We start from the raw sequence: 22,237 nt of genomic DNA on the forward strand, positions 1-22,237 counted from the left end.
GTGCTTCGCAGTCCGCCAATGGATCGGTGGCGTTAAGGACAATCTGCCCCGTTTCTCCGACAGGGAATGTGTACAGCGCCGCGTCGTATGATAGCGCTATATATATAACAATAAATCATTATAATGAATAAGAGTGAAATTGAGAAAAAAGGCTCCCAAATCTGACTTTTATTGGCGACGCTGAGAATCCCGGAGAAGTTATCTCCGAACGTTTAACCCCGCGGCCCGGCGTCAACATAACTCTGCGATGTGAAGATTCCCTGCAACTCCAGCCGCTGCAACCTCCGGGCCACCGGGGGCAGCATCCACAGCCTGAACCGCTCTGCTGGACAGCGAGATGTCTCCAAGGACCTGCGATGAAGGCACAACGATTCATAAACATAAAAGAATTTATAACTGAGAGGGTAGTAGATACGTGGAACACCATCCTAGCAGAAGCGGCTCCTGAATCTGTGACGAGACCAACGACTGATCTGAGTCTTTACAGCAGGAAAAACGGGCAGACTAGACGGGGGCCGAATGGGGCCGACCTGGCGGAAGAGGCTCAGTTTTCGGAGTGTTACCTGCTCCGTTCTCAGGTCGACGGCGGAGGCCGCGCAGGTCCCGCTGCCGCCAGCTAAAACCACATTCTCGCTGCAGAACGCGGCGGCGTAGAGGAACTCGCCCTGCAGAGCGGCTGCCGGGAACGGCACGTTCTGTACCAGCTGGGCCGCCCGCAAATCCCACAGCTGGAGGGCATCGCGTGCCACCCACGAGGCAGTTAGCAGCTTGTTACCCTGCAGACAGAGTAAATTTGTCATTACGTGGAGGGGCCACCCGAACTGCCCCCACTGATCAAAATCACTATATCATGAGAGGCCGAGTACTCCCTGAGTCTTGCACCAGTTACAAAAGAAGTTAAATACCCCAAATAACTTGTTTATCGGCAGCTGGGGGGCAACTCAGACACATTATCTGTTCATCGGTGGCTGGGGGGGCACCTGGGGCAAATAACCTGTTCATTGGCGGCTGGGGGGGCACCCGGGGCAAATAACCTGTTCATTGGTGGCTGGGGGGGCACCCGGGGCAAATAACCAGTTTATCGGTGGCTGGGGGGGCATCTCGGGCAAATAACCTGTATATTGGTGACTGGGGGGGCACCTCGGGCAAATAACCTGTTTATTGGTGGCTGGAGGGGGCACATTGGGCTCCAACCATCCCCAACCCCTCCCCCACACATCGCAATAGGTTCCTCTCTGGGGGCATCGAAGGCTATACAGATGGAACGCCCCGTCAGCCAATCACGGAGCTCGCCTACATGCCCCAGCACCAGCCCTCACATGGATGTCAATCCCCGAGCCGCAGATATGGGGGCCACGAATGTCTCTCCGGGGCTCCTTCGCCACTCGCTTGTCCCAAACCTACGACGACGGAGCAGAAGGACGCGTCGTTAGAGCAGAGGCAGCAGATGTCATTATTATTGATTTATTTAGCGCCTTCATATTCCGTAGCGCCGTACAACGGGTAACGACAAGCAGTATATAACATAATGGGGGAGGAGCTTGCAATCTAGAGGGATTCCAGCCAATCAGAGGCTCTGTGACTTACTTTGACGGAATTATCCCAGCCGCCGGTCACGAAGACGTGGGGTTCCGAGGGGTGAAACCTCAAAGCGAAGATCCGCCGGGAGTGGCCGCTGGGAAGCGCGGCGGCGTCACCGTACAGGAGCGCGGGGGCTTCCAGCACGCTCACAATCTGCCAGGGGGAGGGGCCAAAAAATAATCCGGGGAGGAAAAACAGGAGCGTAACCCAACCTCGCACCCAGCTAGGAAACAGCGCGTGCCAGCGAGGCCACATCTATTCAGGGGCTACTGCCGGCTGCCACTTACTTTACTTAAGTCCTATTCCTTGCGACTTTCATTAGTATTCTGGCTGAGAGTGATAGGGGTTGAAGCGAAAAACGTCTGGTCCGTTTCTTTTATCGAAAAAAAAGTGTTTTCATGAAATACGTTTGTTCTTTATTTTTTATTGATTGGGTTTTTAGAGGGGGGGGCACTTGTGACCTATACTTGATAAGAAATTCTCTCACTGTATTACCCTCTACCACTTCTGCTGGGAGGCCGTTCAGCTGATCTTCAACTTCCGTTCCATCTCAGTCTCTGATCCTCTAGTGTTAGATTCTGGTCTCTTGTAACTTTTCTCCTCCTTTGTTAAATCTCTTTATGTATTTAAATGTCTCTCTCCCTCATCTCTCCCTCCCTCCCTCTCTCTCTCTCTCTTTCTCCCCCATCTCCCCATCTCTCCCCTGTCTCTCCCTCCTCTTTCTCCCTTGTCTCTCCCCCCGTCTCTCTCTTTCCTCTCTCTCTCCCCTGTATCTCTCCCCTGTCTCTCTCCCCATCTCTCCCCCGTCCCTCTCTCTCCCCCGTCTCTCTCCCCCGTCCCTCTCTCTCATCACGTGTTCACGTTACCTCATTAGTGTGGCTGTCATACAGTCGGATGTTTCTGTCTCGCCCGGCCGTGGCGAAAACGCTGCCGTCAGCACAAAAATCCAAAGCATTGATTTCATTCTGTCTCTCTGGGGAGAAAAAAGTCGCATGCGATAACATACCTCCAAGGTGTCCCTGTTTAGTTTGGAAAGTCCCTCGGATCCCAAGTGCCTCTCCCTCTTTCCTCCCCACTGCCTCTCTTTTCTGTCTTGATGTCTCTCTTTCTTCCCCTGATGTCCTTTTTTCCACCCCTCTGTCCCACTTTCCTCCTTTGATGCCCCTTGTGATCATTTTTCCTCCCCTGATGCCCCTCTCTCCCCCCCCTGATGCCCCTCTTTTCTAGGTCAGAATGTTTGCTGGGTATGAGGGGATCGCAGGGTTCTACGGCCCTAAAAGCCCCGATAATGTGTATAGAAACAGCAGGGAACGGGTTTATACGTGAAACGGGGTAAATAAATCCCATCACTCTCAGCACACCTGTCAGCGTGAGGACGTTGATCTTGGATTTGATATCGTAAATAGAAAGCAGTCCGGCGGCTCCGGCGGCGACCAGCAGATCGGGGCTCTTGGGGTGGAATCTCAGGGCGGTGACCGCCTGCCTGCCGCGCTGAGCGGAGAATAATGTCCCATCCGGGCTCCCATCCCCCGCGCTCAGCACCTGCAACCACACCATTCCAACGCTGTATTACCCTCTACCACTTCTGCTGGGAGGCCGTTCCACTTATCCACCTCCCTCTCAGTAAAACTATCTTATCTTTATCATCTTAGGCATTAACCCCATAACGACCGTGCAACCCGTACTTAGCAAATCCATATTCATTCCTATTCTAGGGGCTCCCTGGGACGCCGGCCCTTTAAGAGTGAAAAGTAACGTTTAATGTCACTTTTTCATGACTTTTTGATGAAAAAGAGACTGCAAAAAAAAACCCAAAAAACCCACTTTCCCTACTTTTCCAGATGGAATGGAAGGAAGTTTGTCTTTACTGAGAGGGTGGTAGATAAATGGACAGCCTCCCAGCAGAGGTGGTAGAGGGTAATACTGTGAGGGTATTAAACATGCATGGGATAGACATACGGCTTCTGAATCTAAGATGAACTCTTACGTCTGCTCTGCCCCCCCCATCCATTGCCCCTTTACCCCCCTCCCCCCAGCTGTTCCCGTATGCATTCAGAGTATAGGGGGCTCCGTAGGACGCCGGCCCTTTAAGAGTAAAAAATAACGTTAAATGTTGCTTTTTTTTTATGGAAACTCCAGAAAACCCAATTTTTTTCCTCCTTCTTTGGGCTCCGGCGGCTGCTGCTCACCTCGACGGCTCCGTTGCCAAACCCGGCGGCGATCCGCCTCCCGTCGGGCGAGAAGCGCAGGCTGTAGATACCGTGGGGATCCTCCCTGAGCCGGACGCGCCTCCTGACGAAGAGCTCGGAGTACCTCTCTCCGCCGTCGGCCCCCGATGTCTCATCCGCGCTCTCCCCGCAGCTCTCCCCGCAGCTCTCCAGCTCCCTGGACTTCAGGAGCGCTTCCTCCAGGCGCCGGCGAGACATCCTTCACCTCCGTCACCGACAGCTGGGGAAGGCAAAACGCGCAGGTTCAACCCTCCAATAGAAACGCGCCGGCAGATCGGCCTCGTTCCCCCCCCACCACCTTCATCTCAAACCTCTACCACTGCTGCTGGGAGGCTGTTCCACTTATCTGCCACCCCTTCAATAAAGTAAACCTCGGTGTCACATGTCCTCTCATGTTGCGCTAATTCATTAATTAGCCAATGAAATCACCCGCAGGCTGAGATCGGGCCCCTGGAGTCATAATTATTATTATTATTAATTATTTGTATTCAGCGCCAGCATATACCGCAGCGCTGTACAATGTAAGTTCCTGAATGCATAACGCCTATGCGTTTAGACAGACAGAGACGCTAGGCGTTGTGGCCCCTGCCGGTGAGCTCCCCCCCCCCCCCCCGCCTCAGGTGGCACGGCGTTAGGATGCGTTACCCCGTCTCCGCCGAAGAAATTCCAGCATTTACCGCATTTTTCAGACATCCAGATTTTTTTCCTAAAATTCTAAATTTCGAGGAATTTTCTCCAATTTCCAGAAAGAAAGTCCTGAGGTCTCTGTGACTCCGGCGAGGAGTGGAGGACGGCGGCGGCGGCTGCCGGGAGTTTGTTGTAAATCATCTCCAAGGTGACCAGCGAGTGACAACAACCACCGGGACAATGAGAGAGGGACGGGGAGGGACAGACACCAAGAGACACCTCTAATGAGACTAATGAGACCTCGGGCCGGAAAGTGTTTACAGTCCAGTCCCACCAAGAGAGAGTGGGAGAGAGGAGAGAGAGAGAGAGAGAGGATGGAAGAGAGAGAGAGGGGATGGGAGAGACAGAGGAAAGAAGACAGAGACACAGGGGAGAGGAGAGAGAGAGAGAGAGAGAGAGAGAGAGAGCGGATGGGAGAGAGAGGGGGGGAGAGAAGAGAGAGAGAGGATGGAAGAGAGAGAGAGGGGATGGGAGAGACAGGGGAAAGAAGACAGACACACAGGGGAGAGGAGAGAGATAGAGAGCGGATGGGAGAGAGAGAGAGAGGGGATGGAAGAGAGAGAGAGAGACAGGGGGGGAAGAGAGAAAGGAGGAGAGGCGGGAGAAATGAGAGAGAGAGAGAGGGGAGAGAAGAGAGAGAGGATGGGAGAGACATTTAAATACATAAAGACATGTTTAGGAGGGAATTTTATTCCAAACACTAGAGGCTGAGATGGGATGGAAGGGAGAGGGTGGTGGATAAGACGACAGCCTCTCAGCAGAGGTGGTAGAGGGTAATAAATTGAGGCTATTAGATGCATGCGATAGACACACGGCTCCTGAATCTAAGATGAGCTCTTATAGCGTATCCGCTTTGGCGGCTTATAAATCAGGCGGATGAGGGTGATAGGCGTTGTAGTCTTTTCCAGATCGTTTCTATATTGGTATATTATGGTATTTAACACTTTATTTTCTGAAACAGCAAATGTATACCGTCTAATATTAACCCTCTGATTGCCACGAGAATATACCACGTTATTTACAAGGCACTTCAATGAATGTATTCTGGGCTGTTTTGGTGACAATTTATAATATTTATTAGATGTATTTTTGGGGTGGTTTTTTATACATTATTTATAGTAAATGTTGGGCTATCAAAAAAGAGCCCTCTGTGTGCTTGAAGAAAAAAAAACTATCGTATAAAGGGGCGAAAAAATGTGTTTTTTGGATACGTTATACTCTCGGCAAAGAAGGGGTTAAGGTTCTTTAGAGCAGGAAAAACTGTCAGTCTGGCCTAAATAAAATAAATAATAAATATAATGAAATGTATAATTAATCAGCAATAATAAATTAATATTTTATGAATACAAACATTCTCAGCAAAGGAGAAAAAAGCAATAAAAAATGTTTCATGTTTTATTTATTAATAACTTTATTTATTATCACGCGTCATTATTGTCATTTTTAGGAATAATATTAAAATAAAACGGGCTGATGGGTATTTTTATCATTTTATATATTTTTTTATAATAAAGCCCATGATTCTTTTTTAATGAATAGAAAGCCCTGGGGGGTGGAAGCCGAGGGCAGATGTCGAGCTGTTTGCCGGTTGGATGCAGGGTCTGGGGCTCTCAGTGGGGGGGGTAAGAAATCCAGAAACACAGAACCCGCCGGCAGATCGGCCCCCATCCGGCCCCCGTCTAGTCGCCCGTTTCTCCTGCTGTAACGACTCAAACCTTAATCAGTCGTTGGTCTCGTCTTAGATTCAGGAGCCGTATGCCTATCCCGCGCATGTTTAATACCCTCACTGTATTACCCTCTACCACTTCTGCTGGGAGGCTGTTCCCCTTTACATCCCATCTCAGCCTGTGAGCCTCTAGTGTTAGACTGCGGTCTCTTGTTGTAACGTCTCTCCTCCTTTGAGCTACACCTCCCTCCTGTCTTTTATTAAGTCCCTTTCTGTGTGGAAAGAAATGTCTGCTGGGAGGCAGCTGCGTGTGACACTCCTGCCCGTGACACGCAGCTCCTGCACGCCCTGCCTCTCAGCTGACTCGCCGGTCACATGATTTTAGATTTTGCCCGGTAGAGGAAGCAGGGTAGCAGCTCAAGTTACTCGTTCTCATATGCCCCCTGGCAGAGGCAGCCCCAGACCTCCTGCACCATGGCGTGGACCTCGTATCAACTTCTCCTGGCGGGGATGATGCTCGTCACCGGCTCGATTAATACGCTGTCAGCTAAGTATGTCGGCGGCGGCGGCGGCGGCGGGGCTTGTTTACAGAGAAGAGCTTTATGGATTTCACTGAATTTAGAAATGAATGGGTTAATAGCGCCTGTTATTATTATGGATTGATTTATATAGTGCCATCATATGCCGCGGCGCTGTACAGTGGACCGTAATGCTGTGTAGTGGTATGTCCCTTGCCACTGAACAGGTTAAAGCTGACTTTTTTTGTCTGCATCTGTCTGTAGCCCTAGCAAGGAATGGGTTAAAATGCAGTCCTCACGTCGCCTGTTTATTCCGCTGTCTTGTCTTCAGGGGCCGTATGTATATCCCATGCATGTTCCTTCACTGTATTAGCCTCTACCACCTCTGCTGGGAGGCTGTTCCACTTATCCAATACCCGCTCAGTGAAGTAAACCTTCCTTATATTCCATCTAAGCCTCCGAAACCCGTGTTTCTTTTTGTCACCTGACACTGAATGGGTTAAAGCTCCCAATCCCTTTATAATCTGTATGGAATCTGGTCGTGAATGGGTCAAACCCCCTGATTCTTCTACATCGGTCTGTAACACTGTACCCAATGGGTTATTCCATTACCCATATATAATGGCACTGAATGGGTTAAACTGTTAGCTCCTTTGCTATCAGGCTGGAGCCGGGCGCTAAATGGATTAACCCCTCCCACATCATTTAGCACAGAAAGGGTTAACCCCCCCCCCTTTTATTTCTATAGCGCCGGCAGATTCTGTAGCGCTGTTATGATGGGGAGGGTGAGACTACTCGACAATGGCGTTACCACGCGTTACCACATAGTGGGGCAGAAGGAGGGGGCTCTGATCCCAGGAGCTTACAATCTACCATAGCACAGAAGAGGAAGAAGGAAGAAGTAACGTGCGGATCTATTAAATCCCAGCGGACGGGGAGCAGCGGCTTTCACTTCTACCGATTCCCTCCTCGCGAGTGACTGGGGAGGAAGTTCTTATTCCTCATTTCACATTAAAAGGTTTCCAAAAATATCAGGGTTTTTTTTTACCCCAGTTGTACTTTTAGCCGTTTGTATGATTCTCGCTCTGTTATCTGATCCCTCATCTACTGAACACCCCGACTCCTTATCACAATAGAACGGCTCAGTCTTAATCACCCAGCCGGACTCTCTGACTAATGAAAGTCTATGGAGGGACGGACTTCATTAGCATCGCCATAAAGCATCAGCTCAGTGTGGTGTTTGAGCCGGGAAAGTCACCCAAAATATCACATGACTGACAGCACCGGCAGCTCCAGGTCTGCAGATAAAGGGAGTTTATTGGCTGTAAAAATCATCTCTGTCACGGCAAAACCGCCCATAAATCGCAGGCGTGCAGCCATTTGCTGGACATCCGCAGCAACATCATCAAGTAGTAATAATATAAACTAATAATAATAACACATTGTACTGCGCGGGGGAATATGATGGCGATATATAAACTAATAATAATAACACATTGTACTGCGCGGGGGAATATGATGGCGCTATATAAATAATAATAATACATTGTACTGCGCGGGGGAATATGATGGCGATATATAAACTAATAATAATAATACATTGTACTGCGCGGGGGAATATGATGGCGATATATAAACTAATAATAATAACACATTGTACTGCGCGGGGGAATATGATGGCGATATATAAACTAATAATAATAATACATTGTACTGCGCGGGGGAATATGATGGCGATATATAAACTAATAATAATAATACATTGTACTGCGCGGGGGAATATGATGGCGATATATAAACTAATAATAATAATACATTGTACTGCGCGGGGGAATATGATGGCGCTATATAAATAATAATAATACATTGTACTGCGCGGGGGAATATGATGGCGATATATAAACTAATAATAATAATACATTGTACTGCGCGGGGGAATATGATGGCGCTATATAAATAATAATAATACATTGTACTGCGCGGGGGAATATGATGGCGATATATAAACTAATAATAATAATACATTGTACTGCTAAATCATGTTTTCTACCTTTTAAGATTAACCCCTTATATTTTCCTGCCATACCCTAATCCCAAGGGGGCTCTGACCCCCCCGATGTGTGATGTAACACGGTGTGTATGATGTCACTGACACTCCTCGTAGGCCAGCAACCAGATCACACAGAGTCCTCCCTTGGAATGCTGTCATTCCATCAGTAACTCGACTCTAAATATATCCAGACATTGCAGGAATCCGACCCCCAGACGCCGCCCGATATAACGCTCTGCAGATAACGCCAGGTGAGCCGCGCCATAAAATATTATCTCGCTTTGACTTTCCATCCGCAAGCAACAACACGTTTCTCCCACTGTAACGACTCAAACCAGACGTTGGTCTCGTCTTTGACTCAACAGCCGTATGCCTATCCCATGCATGTTTAATACCCTCACTGTATTACCCTCTACCACCTCTGCTGGGAAGCTGTTCCACGTACCCATCATCCTCTTAGTACAGCACGGATTTACGTTACTTGTTAACATTAAATCTGCATGGATGGAATTCTGTCCTTTTATTTGATATTTAAGATATTTTCCGGATTCTGCGTGTTGCCGTTTGGTCGCCGAGAAGGAGTCATTTTTCTTCTTTGTTAGAATCTTTTTGGAACCAGATTTTATCCTAACATGATAATAAATGCTGGGACTAAAAAGCTTTAGTATATAAAATCAGATATACGTTCAGGATACCTCCGTCATATCATCCGAATCCTACATTGTACAGCTCAGTGACCTCAACAAGCCTGAAAGGGTTGTGGATAAGTGGAACAGCCTCCCAGCAGAGGTGGTAGAGGGTAATACAGTGAGGGTATTAAACACGCATGGGATAGACATACGGCTCCTGAATCTAAGACGAGACCGACGACTGATTAAGGTTTGATTCTTTACAGCAGGAGAAACGGGCGACTAGACGGGGGCCGGATGGGGGCCGATCTGCCGGCGGGTTCTAGGTCTCTATGCAAGAAAGAGAGAGATGAGTTCTAGATACTCTGTTCTAGTTTCTGGTTATATTTGTGTCGCCAAATCGCCCTACCTGGGAACTCTTTATATATTAACCCTTTATTGGCCCGTCATGAAGATTCTATGTAGCGACTGTTAGAATATTCTTTGTCTTGAATATCTAAGCTTCTCCAGTGATCAAACAGCAATCAAGACCACAGCTGACTCTCTGTGTCACCCAAATGGCTCTAATACCGGTTGTCATGGAAACCTTGACTTGTCATTATTAAAGGATACATTTATTTGAGTCACCTGCATTCAAGCAGGGAGATGAACCATAACATACTGGGAGCAAAAACACTAACTGGGTATATATAATCCCAGCAGGGGGGGAATAGGAAGGAGTCAGATCGGGAGAATCTGCCCCTTCACCCCAAAACTGGGGCAAAAGTCCTGAGAGTTCCCCGTAACGGACATCTCTCGTGAATTTAGCGCTTGTAGCCTTTTCCATACCACAAGCTCACACGACACATCGTGCACATCGTCATGTGAGGTCTCGTTACCACCTCGGCCTGTCCTGTCAGCTCTTTTGTGCCATAAAATGTTTAAGTATCCAACCCCCCCGAGTAAGAAAAAATGCGCTGAGGGGTCCTCTTTGTTCTCAATAAACATCGACTAAAAAACCCCAAGTTACGGGGACCTCGGGAATACGACGCCGCCAAAAAATGATGGAAAATTCAAAACATCAATTATTGGAAGGACATTCAGTATTTAGAAGTAAAAGTTTAAATTCAGCAGAGGAAGTGGAACAGCAGCCGGTGGAATCATTTATTACTTCACTTAAATAGAGTATGAATGCAGCAGACCAGCCGGCTGAGGGGTCTCAATCAGGATTGCATTATTATTAGTATTATTAGTAGTAGTAGTAGTATTAATAGAAGTAGTAGTATTATTATTACTAGTAGTGGTGGTAGTAGTACTGTAGTATTAATAGAAGTAGTGTAGTAGTAGTAGTAGTAGTAGTAGTATTATTATTAGTAGTAGTATTACTAGTAGTGGTAGTAGTAGTAGTAGTATTACTAGTAGTGGTAGTAGTAGTAGTAATAGAAGTAGTATTAGTAGTAGTATAAGTAGTAGTATTAATAGAAGTAGTAGTATTACTAGTAGTGGTAGTAGTAATAGAAGTAGTATTAGTAGTAGTAGTATTAGTAGTAGTATTAATAGAAGTAGTAGTAGTCGTATTATTATTAGTAGTAGTATTACCAGTAGTAGTAGTATTACTAGTAGTAGTATTACCAGTAGTAGTAGTATTAGTAGTAGTATTACTAGTAGTAGTAGTAGTATTAGCAGTAGTAGAAGTAGTATTCCGTAAGTTAACCTGAAATATTTTTGGTGAGATTTGGAGATGCGGAACTGAAACATCAGGGAAGAAATCAGCAGCGTCAGCAAAGAGCTAAAATTACACAAAAAGGAAGGAATTAGTAATAAAGAGCCGCAGAGCGTTGCACAATTTCTACGTTTTCCAATCCATTCCATAACGGCCCTCGAGCTGCACGTTCATTCAGCATATTCTCAAACCGGCCCTACTCTGGACACGCACCCTCTCTCAAATCTATAGCCCCTCTCTCCTCCCCCGATACCCCTCTCTTCCCCTGATGCCCCGCTCTCTCTCTCTTGATGCCCATCTCTCCTCCCCTGATGCCCCTCTTTTCTAGGAGGTCAGAATGTTTGCTGGGTATGAGGGTATCGCAGGGTTCTACGGCCCTAAAAGCCCCGATAATGAGTATAGAAACAGAAGGGAACGGCTTTATAAATTAAACGGGGTAAATAAACCCCATTATTCTTCTTCTTAATGTCCCACAAATACCCCGCAGTGGGGCACAAAGTCACATAAAGTTTTGACACCTCCCCCATCACCTGTTCTAGGAGGGAGGTGCGCTGTACACTTTACACCATTAAGAGCTTTTCTCTTACGCTTCTCTCTGGCTGCTGTTTAGTTGTTAAAGTGCCGTTAACCCCTGGCTGTCCACACACCGGCTCCGAGAGGCTCTGCGAGTTCTCTTCGTGAGTCAGTGAGTCGCGTAGGTCCCGGCTCCGGTAACGAGTGAGTGAATTCCCCCCCCCCCCCCCCCCCCGCTGCCTGTTCTGCTGAGCTGGCAAATTCCTGCTCACCCAACGAGAGCGAAGAGGTTTACGGAATAAGCCCGGCGCAGAAACCGGCAGATCAGACCCATTCGGCCCAACTAGTCCTGTTGTTTATTGATTTATATAGCGCCAACATATTCTGCAGCTCTGTACAATGGACTATAATGCTTTATGGTAGTATGCCCCTTGGCGCTGAACCGGTTAAAGCTAAAATTTTCTTCTGTTTCTGTTGCCCAGCACTGAATAGGTTAAAATGCAAACTTTGGTGGCAGATCAGACCCATTCGGCCCATCTAGTCTTTAAGTCGTTGGTCTTGTCTTAGATTCAGGAGCCGTATGTCTATCCCATGCATGTTTAATACCCGCACTGTATTACCCTCTACCACTTCTGCTGGGAGGCTGATCCACTTAGATTATGGCCTCTTGTTCTACAGATCTTTTGGCCCTCATGTAATCTCTCTTTTCCTCTCCAACTCTTTCTTGTGCTGAGAAAAACGCAGCCCTAACAAAGTCTGCTCTGATTATTTATTATAATTCATAAATCCAGTTTTGGGTTTAGCTCAGGTTTATTGACCTACATATTTTAGTAATTACTTTATAATTTCAGGTGTGTCCCGGTCTGGAGCGATAATTAACAAAGCGGGGATCGGCCAAAATACACTCCAAAAAATCAAACAGTGCTGTGTGCGCCGAAAACGGACACGGAAATTCACCAATATTTAATCACCAAAAAACACAATACCCCCCCAAAAAAGTAGAACGTACAAAGTGCCCATTAGCTGAACCTGTACTTATTAATATTATTATTATTATTAGTTACACATTCATAACCTATAATTATGCATTATTACAAAAAAAATATTATTACTATTAGTTACACGTTCATAACCTATATATTATGCACTATAACAAAAAAAATATTATTATTATTAGTTACACGTTCATATCATAACCTATATATTGTGCATTTTAACTAAGATAAATGTATTATTATTTTTAGTTACACATTCATAAACTATATGTTATGCATTATTACTACTGTAAAATTATTAGTTTTAGTTAAAATTCAAAAATTATATATTATGCATTATTACTAAAAAAAATGCTATTATTAGTTACACATTAATAAGCTATATATTGCACTTTATAACTAAATAATTCGATATCAGCAATAATGCATAACATATAGTTTATGAATGTGTAACTAATAATAATATTTTTTATTATTTTTCGTTACACATTCATAAAGTATATGTTATGCATTATTGCTAATATAGAATCATTGTTTTTAGTTCTATTCACAAATTATATACTATGCATTATTACTTATAAAAATGACTATTATTAGTTACCCATACATTGCACTTTATAACTAAGAAAAGCATTGGTTTTACACTATATATCGAGCATTGTTACTAATATAAAATTGCTATTATTAGTTACACCTTCATAAACTATATTTAGGACATTTTATTACTAATAAAAAATATTATTATTATTATTACACCTTATTATTAATATACAATTATTATTATTAGGTACACATTCATAAACTGTACATTACCCTCTAGATCGTAAGCTCATGTTAAATTGTTATGTTACCTAGTACTTGTCCTGTCTACCCGTTGTACAGCGCTACGGAATTTGATGGCGCTATATAAAACAATAAATAAAAATAATAATAATACTTTTTTTTAACCCTTTGGGTATTTCTATTACCTGGAGATGTAGCTGACCGTCAGCCGCACTTATGTCACCAGGCAGCCGCCAGCCTTAAAGTGCCCGGGTCGCCTTGCCATCACCGCTCCGGCCCTGCCCTGGGCTGTGCTGTCTACTTTCTAGACAACTTTAAGGGAGGGGGGGGTCATGGTTTTTTTTTATTCACTACTAAAAATACAAAGCAGTATACTAACTGTAAAAAAAAAATAAAAAAAAAATCAATGGAAATCAAACAAAAAAAATTTTTCCCAAATATTTTAATTTTTTTTTTAATATAGTATGAAAAATGAATGCTGGGCTTTACACGTAAAAGTGGAATCAAAACAAAATCCTATCTTTCCTTGAAAAAAAAAACTATTTATAAAATATAAAATTATATATTAAAAAAATATAAAATTATATATTATGTAAAATATAATATCATATATTATATAATATTATATATAATATAATACTGTATCATATATTATATATGATATATATATTATAGAAATGTATGTGGATACAAAGGGGTTAATAGATGGATTTCCTTAAATGATCATAACAACTTTGTCTGTTTTAATAACACCTTGCGCTATTTATTGATTCTTTAAAGGTTATACATTAAACCAGATGCTGATAAGATACCAGGAACTCTTGCCAGCTGGAGGATTTTTAAATTTTAACCCTTTATAGATAGAATTGGAAAAAAAACAACTGGCCCTCTAGTGTGCTGTTTATGAATCACTTTTTCACTTATTAAATCATTAAGGATAACTTTACACACAGACCAAGATTTTTTTTTAAATGTAGTATCTACTACCCTGTTACTCGCAAATGGTGGCAGTCAAATGTTTCTAGTGACCTTTAATGCAGAATTTGTGTATCACTGATAACTAAATGTTAAATAATTGATACATTGTCCAAAAAATAGGATTCTAATTACCAATGCCATCTGCGTGCTCAATACTGACACCTGGCGGCGGAATCTTGAATAACTGTCTATATTATCAAATTATACAGTTGCATACAGCGTTGGGGGTTATTACTACGGTATATACAGCACTGGGGGCGTTATATTAGTGGATACAGCTCTGTCGTTATATTACTGTATACAGCGCTGGGGGTTATTACTACGGTATATACAGCGCTGGGGGTTATATAACTGTATACAGCGCTGGGGGTTATATTACTGTATACAGCACTGGGGGTTATATTTCTGTATACAGCGCTGGGGGTTATTACTGTATACAGCTCTGGGGGTTATATTACTGTATACAGCACTGGGGGTTATATTACTGTATACAGCACTGGGGGTTATATTACTGTATACAGCGCTGGGGGTTATATTACTGTATACAGCGCTGGGGGAGTTATATTACTGTATACATCACTGGGGGGGTTATATTACTGTATACAGCGCTGGGGGGGTTATATTAAAGTATACAGCACTGGGGGTTATATATTACAGTATACAGCGCTGGGGGTTATTACTGTATACAACGCTGGGGGGTTATATTACTGTATACAGCGCTGGGGTTATATTACTGTATACAGCATAGGGGGGTTATATTACTGTATACAGCGCTGGGGGGTTATATTACTGTATACAGCGCTGGGGGGTTATATTACTGTATACAGCGCTGGGGGGTTATATTACTGTATACAGCGCTGGGGGTTATATTACTGTATACAGCTCTGGGGGGGTTATATTACTGTATACAGCTCTGGGGGTTATATTACTGTATACAGCACTGGGGTAATATTACTGTATACAGCGCTGGGGGGGTTATATTACTGTATACAGAGCTGGGGGTTATATTACTGTATACAGCGCTGGGGGTTATATTACTGTATACAGCGCTGGGGGGTTATATTACTGTATACAGTGCTGGGGGGTTATATTACTGTATACAGCGCTGGGGGGTTATATTACTGTATACAGCGCTGGGGGTTATATTACTGTATACAGTGCTGGGGGGTTATATTACTGTATACAGTGCTGGGGGGGTTATATTACTGTATACAGCGCTGGGGGGGTTATATTACTGTATACAGCGCTGGGGGTTATATTACTGTATACAGCGCTGGGGGGTTATATTACTGTATACAGCGCTGGGGGTTATATTACTGTATACAGCTCTGGGGGGGTTATATTACTGTATACAGCTCTGGGGGTTATATTACTGTATACAGCACTGGGGTAATATTACTGTATACAGCGCTGGGGGGGTTATATTACTGTATACAGAGCTGGGGGGTTATATTACTGTATACAGCGCTGGGGGTTATATTACTGTATACAGCGCTGGGGGGTTATATTACTGTATACAGTGCTGGGGGGTTATATTACTGTATACAGCGCTGGGGGGTTATATTACTGTATACAGCGCTGGGGGTTATATTACTGTATACAGTGCTGGGGGGTTATATTACTGTATACAGTGCTGGGGGGTTATATTACTGTATACAGCGCTGGGGGGGTTATATTACTGTATACAGCTCTGGGGGTTATATTACTGTATACAGCACTGGGGTAATATTACTGTATACAGCGCTGGGGGGTTATATTACTGTATACAGCGCTGGGGGGTTATATTAATGTATACAGTGCTGGGGGGTTATATTACTGTATACAGTGCTGGGGGTTATATTACTGTATACAGCGCTGGGGGGTTATATTACTGTATACAGCGCTGGGGGTTATATTACTGTATACAGTGCTGGGGGGTTATATTACTGTATACAGCGCTGGGGGTTATATTACTGTATACAGCGCTGGGGGGGTTATATTACTGTATACAGCGCTGGGGGGTTTATATTACTGTATACAGCGCTGGGGGGTTATATTACTGTATACAGCGCTGGGGGTTATATTACTGTATACAGTGCTGGGGGTTATATTACTGTATACAGTGCTGGGGGGTTATATTACTGTATACAGCGCGGGGGGTTATATTACTGTATACAGCGCTGGGGGGTTATATTACTGTATACAGCGCTGGGGGGTTATATTACTGTATACAGTGCTGGGGGTTATATTACTGTATACAGTGCTGGGGGGTTATATTACTGTATACAGCGCGGGGGGGTTATATTACTGTATACAGCGCTGGGGGGTTATATTACTGTATACAGCGCTGGTGGGTTATATTACTGTATACAGCGCTGGGGGTTATATTACTGTATACAGCGCTGGGGGGTTTATATTACTGTATACAGCGCTGGGGGTTATATTACTGTATACAGCGCTGGGGGGTTTATATTACTGTATACAGCGCTGGGGGTTATATTACTGTATACAATCAAATAGGAAAAGGACATGTTGTTAAATGATATGAGAAACATTATTTCATGAAATAAGCTACATTTTGTGCACCAGAAATAATAATATAATAATATTTACTGTATATATATATATATACAGGCCCGGACTGGGACAAAAAATAGGCCCGGGCATTTAAGCCCGAGCAGCCCATATTTATTTATTTATTTATTGTTAAAGCCCACCCTTCATGTACCATCTTTGCATTTACTCATTCACACAAATAATTAACACATTCATTAATGCAGTCTCACAAATCATTCAAGCAATTCATCCACACATTTATTCATTCATTCTCATACGCATTCACACTACCCCCTCTTCCCATCTTATCTGCCCCTTCTCACTGTTCCCCCTTTTCACTATGTACCCCCTCTCACTATCTATCCCCTCTCCCCATTTCTCACTATCTAACCCCCCTCCCTCACCCTACTTACCTTGTTGCCGGAGCAAGCAGCAACCTCTACGGCCGCATTAACGCAGGGCATGAGGGGCACCTTATGCCCCTTAAGCCCGCCGCAACTGCGACCGGGTCCGCCACTCTAAGGGGTCGGGAAGCCCCCACCAGGGCCGGCCTTAGGGGTCTGCGGCCGCACAGGGCTTACATTAAAACATCGGGGGGGGGGGGGTAACTTTATTTAACATCCTCCATGTTAAATAAAGTTAACAAAAACTTTATTTAACATGGAGGATGTTTAATAAAGTAAAAAAAACAAACCCCGATGTTTTAATTTAAACCCTGTGCGGCCGCAGACCCCTAAGGCCGGCCCTGGTGGGGGCTTTCCGACCCCTTAGAGTGGCGGACCCGGTCGCAGTTGCGGCGGGCTTAAGGGGCATAAGGTGCCCCTCATGCCCTGCGTTAATGCGGCCGTAGAGGCCGCATAGGCCCAGTCAGTTCGGTCCTGACTGGGCCTATTTTAAGGAAGGGGCCTGGAGCTGCAGCTCCATCAGCCCCTAAGTCAATCCGGCCCGGCCCACCGATGGCCAGTCCGGGCCTGTATATATATATATTTGTGGAACTTTGTAAATATTGATACATTTAGTATTAATCTTTAACCCAAATGCATGGATTCCGGTACCAAAATTTTTCCCCCACCGCTGGGCGCCGGATCTTGGAGCTGCATTTATTTCTTTTCTAATCTTTTCCTTTTTTTGCCTCGCCGCTGACCGCTCGGAGTTTGTGTTGCAGGTGGGCAGACAACTTTGAAGCAAAGGGATGCAAAGACTCCTCGTCTCACCAGTTCCAGCACCCGTTCCTACAGGTGGGTAGTAGACAAGTGGAACCGCCTCCCAGCAGAAGTGGTAGAGCTTAATACAGTGAGGGAATATAAGCGTGGGGAAGCCCGCGATGAAGGCTGTCTTTGTTGCAGGCGGTCGGCATGTTCCTAGGAGAGCTCTCCTGTCTGGCGGTCTTCTACATACTGGTGTTTAGAGACCGCCGCTCTCCGGAGCCCACCCTATCGGTTTCACAACCATTCAACTCCCTGCTCTTCCTCCCCCCGGCTCTTTGTGACATGACGGGGACCAGCATCATGTATGTGGGTGAGTGTATGAAGCACACGTATGTTCTTACTTACCTTCTTTTCAACGTCCTGCATGAAGACTCTTTAAATTTTAACCCTTTAATAGCCTGTCGTGAAGAATCTATGTAGCGGCTCTCTAAGTGTTACCCAAATGGCTCTAATGCCGCTCGGCATGGAAACCCTGACTTGCCATTATTTAAAGATTCACTTATGTATGTTGGGACTGTTCTACAAAATTCAGGACTCTTAGTGGCTGTGATGAGCGTATTAGTCATTGATAGTAAAAATATATAACGTGTAAAAGATCACAGTTTCCGCAGTTTGTGGATTCAAAAATATCAAAGTATCATTTTTTAAAAAAAATTGCATTAAAATAAAAATAGTTTTTACATCAGTGGGAGGACCTGCTGACATCACAGGACACACCCTTTTTTTGCGGGGGAAGTGGGCGGGGACTGACGTAATGCCTCTCCCGCGGCCCGGAGTACATTGGTTTTTAATCCGCGCTTTTTTCTTTTTTTTGCCTACAAAGCTTATAAATCACCCCAATAAATGCGATGCGGAAACGCGTAACCATATGAACCCCAGGAATTATTTTTATTTGATGAAATTCCACTTTTTTGGATTTTCTAGGGACGTGTAATCAGTAAATCAGTAAAATACATTTTCTCTGCTAAAGGAGATGCCGCTTTATTATATATTATATATTATATATTATATATATATATTTTTGTCTATTTTTTAAAATTCTTCTTCTTTTTTTTTTGTTTTTACAAAAAAACCCTCTTTATTTCAGCTCTGAACATGACCAGCGCCTCCAGCTTCCAGATGCTGCGCGGGGCGGTCATCATCTTCACGGGTCTGCTGTCGGTGGCGTTCCTGGGCCGGAAGCTGGAGTGCAGCCAGTGGGTCGGTATTTTTGTCACCATCGCCGGGCTGGTGGTTGTCGGCCTGGCGGATCTGCTAAGCGGCCCAACCAGCGGGAAGAGTCTCAGTGACGTCATTACGGGTCAGTGGACACGATATTTGGGAAGAAATAATAAAATGAGTTGTTTTTCAAGGTCCTTTTTCATCTAAACTAATGATTAACGAAATATTTTTTCATGCTTTAACACCGACCTATCAGTTCCCTGTTCTTGGGTCACATGGCTACAGCCTGGAATTCATCCGACCCGATAAAAATTTGAACAGGGGGACGAAATCTGAAATCTAAAAAATATATATTTCTAGGTAGGGTTTGGAGACCCAATCACATTATGACTTTCCTGCACCGTTTCTTGCGCAGGTGACCTGCTCATAATCATGGCTCAAGTGATTGTCTCCATCCAGATGGTTCTAGAAGAGAAATTTGTCTACAAGCACAACGTGCACCCGCTCCGAGCCGTGGGCACCGAGGGTAAGTAGACGGGCGACCGTTGAGTTATCTAGAACCCATGTTATCTGTGATCTTCATTTTCTTACCTATCCTGGCCTAAGGGGGCAGATGCAGAGGGTATGGCAGTCTCCATGCCCCAAAATAGAGGGGTATGTTGTCCTCTGGGGCGATCACCCCGCTTGGTGTGCCATTGCTCAATCGGCTGGTTACAAGGGAGATCTGTGATCTCCCCAACCGGGTCATCTACGCCATGGAAGACTGTGCCGACTGCATGTCTTTAAAACATGGAGCGCTGGGATATGGAGTCATGTCTAAGTGCTCCGCGGTGAGGACAGCGGCCAGGGAGGGGGGCAGCTGAGGACCTGCCCTAGATCAGACCTGGGGCAATGGCCACTTCTCTGATTATGTACAAAGGTTTCTACCATATCTCCCACGCATCCCATGCATGTTGAAGTTCCCTCACTGGATAAGACTCGGAGGTTGGGAGGGTGGAACTGGGCTTTTTGATTAGAGTAAGAAGCTTCCACCAACTGATGTCAAAGTGAAATGTCAACATTAGTCACACGTCATAAACATCATGACACATGTGATGTCCACGATTTTGACCCGTGTTTAGCTTCGTCTCATCGATATCGAATGGTTTCCATGTTGGGGAAAGTTGAATTAATGAGTCCCTCTGTCTCCTCGCAGGTTTCTTTGGCTTCATTATCCTCACTTTGTTGTTGATTCCTTTCTACTACATCCCAGCAAGTGACTTCAGCAACAATGACCGTGGGGTCCTTGAAGATTCCTTAGATGCCTTCTGCCAAATGGGCAACCAGCCCCTGATTATCGTAGCTCTCCTGGGGAACATCAGCAGCATCGCCTTCTTCAATTTTGCCGGGATCAGCGTAACGAAGGAAATCAGCGCGACCACCCGCATGGTCCTGGACAGTCTGAGAACCGTCGTGATCTGGGTGGTCAGCCTTGCGGTGGGATGGGAGAAGTTCCACGCTCTGCAGATCTTGGGCTTTATCGTTCTCCTGGTGGGAACCGCTCTTTACAACGGTCTTCACAAACCCCTGATGTGCCGCAGGTGTCGGGAAGAGAGTGATGAGACTCAGAGCCTCCTACGTGGAGAACAGACGGCCATCAACGCGGAACGTTGATATTAAGCAGGGGGTTCTACGCGATACAAGAGAACTGTGTTCGGAACTCATAGGCGTATTCACTTAGACATATTTTAAGGCCAACCTTGGTCCAGTCAGCACAAAAATACTAAAGTTTTTGCTTGGTTAGCGTATTCTAGCCTACATCGGCTAAGCTGAGGCCTGGTCCGGCAAGTCCAGGCAGACAGCCCCTACGACGCAAAAATAGGGGGCATCTTGCCCTCGTGTCCCGCTGCTCAATGAGACCGGAGATCCTTGATCTTCCGTCTCTACCCTTAACTCCACCCGCTGCTTTCATGGGTGCTCTGCGTCATAGAGCGCCAGCATATGATGTCATATCCCAGCGCCCCGCAGCATAGACAACAGCCATGGAAGGGCCGGCTGGGGGCCGAAGTAAATACGCCACTGACTATGATCCAAGCGTTTTCTTGTTTACTTTATATTATATATGTAAAAAAAAATTAAGGGAATTTAGGCAAATGCCTGGGAAATTCTTCACGGGGCAAATTATAAATAGTATTTACGATTTTCGAATGAAACGGGTTTTCTGCGTTTAGATAAAGTTCTTAGTTTAGTAACATATGTTTTATATGTTGCAGAGTCGATGAAGAAGGGCGGAAAAAATCGGGCTGAAATAAGCATTGAGCTGTGGCCATGTGGAAATATACTCAGTAGTACTATATGTAAGGACGTTTTACTTTACTGAGAGAGTGGTGGATAGATGGAACCGCCTCCCAGCAGAAGTGGTAGAGGGTAATACAGTGAGGGTATTAAACATGCATGGGATAGACACACGGCTCCTGAATCTAAGACGAGACTGACGACTGGTGCACTTCTGCTGGGAGGCTGTTCCGCTTATCTATGACATCTGCGCATGTCACCCGTGACCATGAATACATTACTAATCAATAACGGTTTTCCGCATGTTTGGAGACGTCTGCTCGATTATATGAGCGTTAATCGTCATGGCAACTGTCAATAAAAAGGATTTCAAGGGAAGCGCGTTTTGTACCCGGATAATAAAACCTGGCCGGAGCGGCTCATTCTCCGCGCTCGCTGGGATTAGGAGTATGGTTTGTGTTTTTGTAAAGTGCGGAACCTGATGTTTATCAGCGCGTTTCGGGGGGGTTTTCATTCCTTTTTTTTCCCCCTATTCTGTTGAACGGCATCCGCTCCGGGACGCACTCAGAGTTAGGACTGAGGCCGAGCGTCCGTTTCTCGGGGACAGGCCGGTCCTGGGGGACGACACAAGGAGGAGGGTCGGTAATTGGCGTCACCTAAAGAGGCAGCGGGTAATCTGCGGCTGAGGGTGTTAGGGTATGATGTCATAACGCCTCAACAAGAGCCGCA

At 45.2% G+C, this 22,237-nt stretch overlaps 2 protein-coding genes across 2 annotated transcripts; one reads left to right on the forward strand and one right to left on the reverse strand.

Moving 5' to 3' along the window:
* Window positions 1-231: 231 nt before the first annotated feature.
* On the reverse strand, window positions 232-4,007 carry LOC149283134 (uncharacterized). The gene is made up of 7 exons (XM_089497960.1): window positions 3,771-4,007; window positions 2,943-3,123; window positions 2,448-2,554; window positions 1,588-1,734; window positions 1,320-1,400; window positions 531-776; window positions 232-351 (listed from the first exon to the last, which is right to left on the reverse strand). Exons 1-7 carry the CDS (start codon window positions 4,005-4,007, stop codon window positions 232-234), a joined length of 1,119 nt encoding a protein of 372 aa, XP_089354086.1.
* A 2,629-nt stretch (window positions 4,008-6,636) lies between these two features.
* Window positions 6,637-20,887, forward strand: LOC149283135 (solute carrier family 35 member F6-like). Its single transcript, XM_089497962.1, has 6 exons — window positions 6,637-6,713; window positions 18,031-18,103; window positions 18,212-18,383; window positions 19,161-19,373; window positions 19,650-19,760; window positions 20,430-20,887. Exons 1-6 carry the CDS (start codon window positions 6,637-6,639, stop codon window positions 20,885-20,887), a joined length of 1,104 nt encoding a protein of 367 aa, XP_089354088.1.
* Window positions 20,888-22,237: the final 1,350 nt, after the last annotated feature.

The sequence above is a fragment of the Sceloporus occidentalis genome, unplaced genomic scaffold (genome assembly GCF_023333645.1).
Source record: "Sceloporus occidentalis isolate IW3139 unplaced genomic scaffold, rSceOcc1.0.p SCAF_111, whole genome shotgun sequence".
Lineage (NCBI taxonomy): Eukaryota > Metazoa > Chordata > Lepidosauria > Squamata > Phrynosomatidae > Sceloporus > Sceloporus occidentalis.

Bases quoted from the DNA above. Each gene is read 5' to 3' on its own strand.
- LOC149283134 (XM_089497960.1), bottom strand. From the start codon at position 4,007: ATGTCTCGCCGGCGCCTGGAGGAAGCGCTCCTGAAGTCCAGGGAGCTG. The intron at 777-1,319 runs GTGAGGGCTGGT...CTCTGTCTGCAG, and splicing joins GCTCGGGGATTGACATCCAT to GGTAACAAGCTGCTAACTGC. The intron at 352-530 runs GTCGGCCCCATT...CCTTCATCGCAG, and splicing joins AACTGAGCCTCTTCCGCCAG to GTCCTTGGAGACATCTCGCT.
- LOC149283135 (XM_089497962.1), top strand. From the start codon at position 6,637: ATGGCGTGGACCTCGTATCAACTTCTCCTGGCGGGGATGATGCTCGTC. The intron at 18,384-19,160 runs GTGAGTGTATGA...TCTTTATTTCAG, and splicing joins GACCAGCATCATGTATGTGG to CTCTGAACATGACCAGCGCC. The intron at 19,374-19,649 runs GTCAGTGGACAC...TTTCTTGCGCAG, and splicing joins TCTCAGTGACGTCATTACGG to GTGACCTGCTCATAATCATG.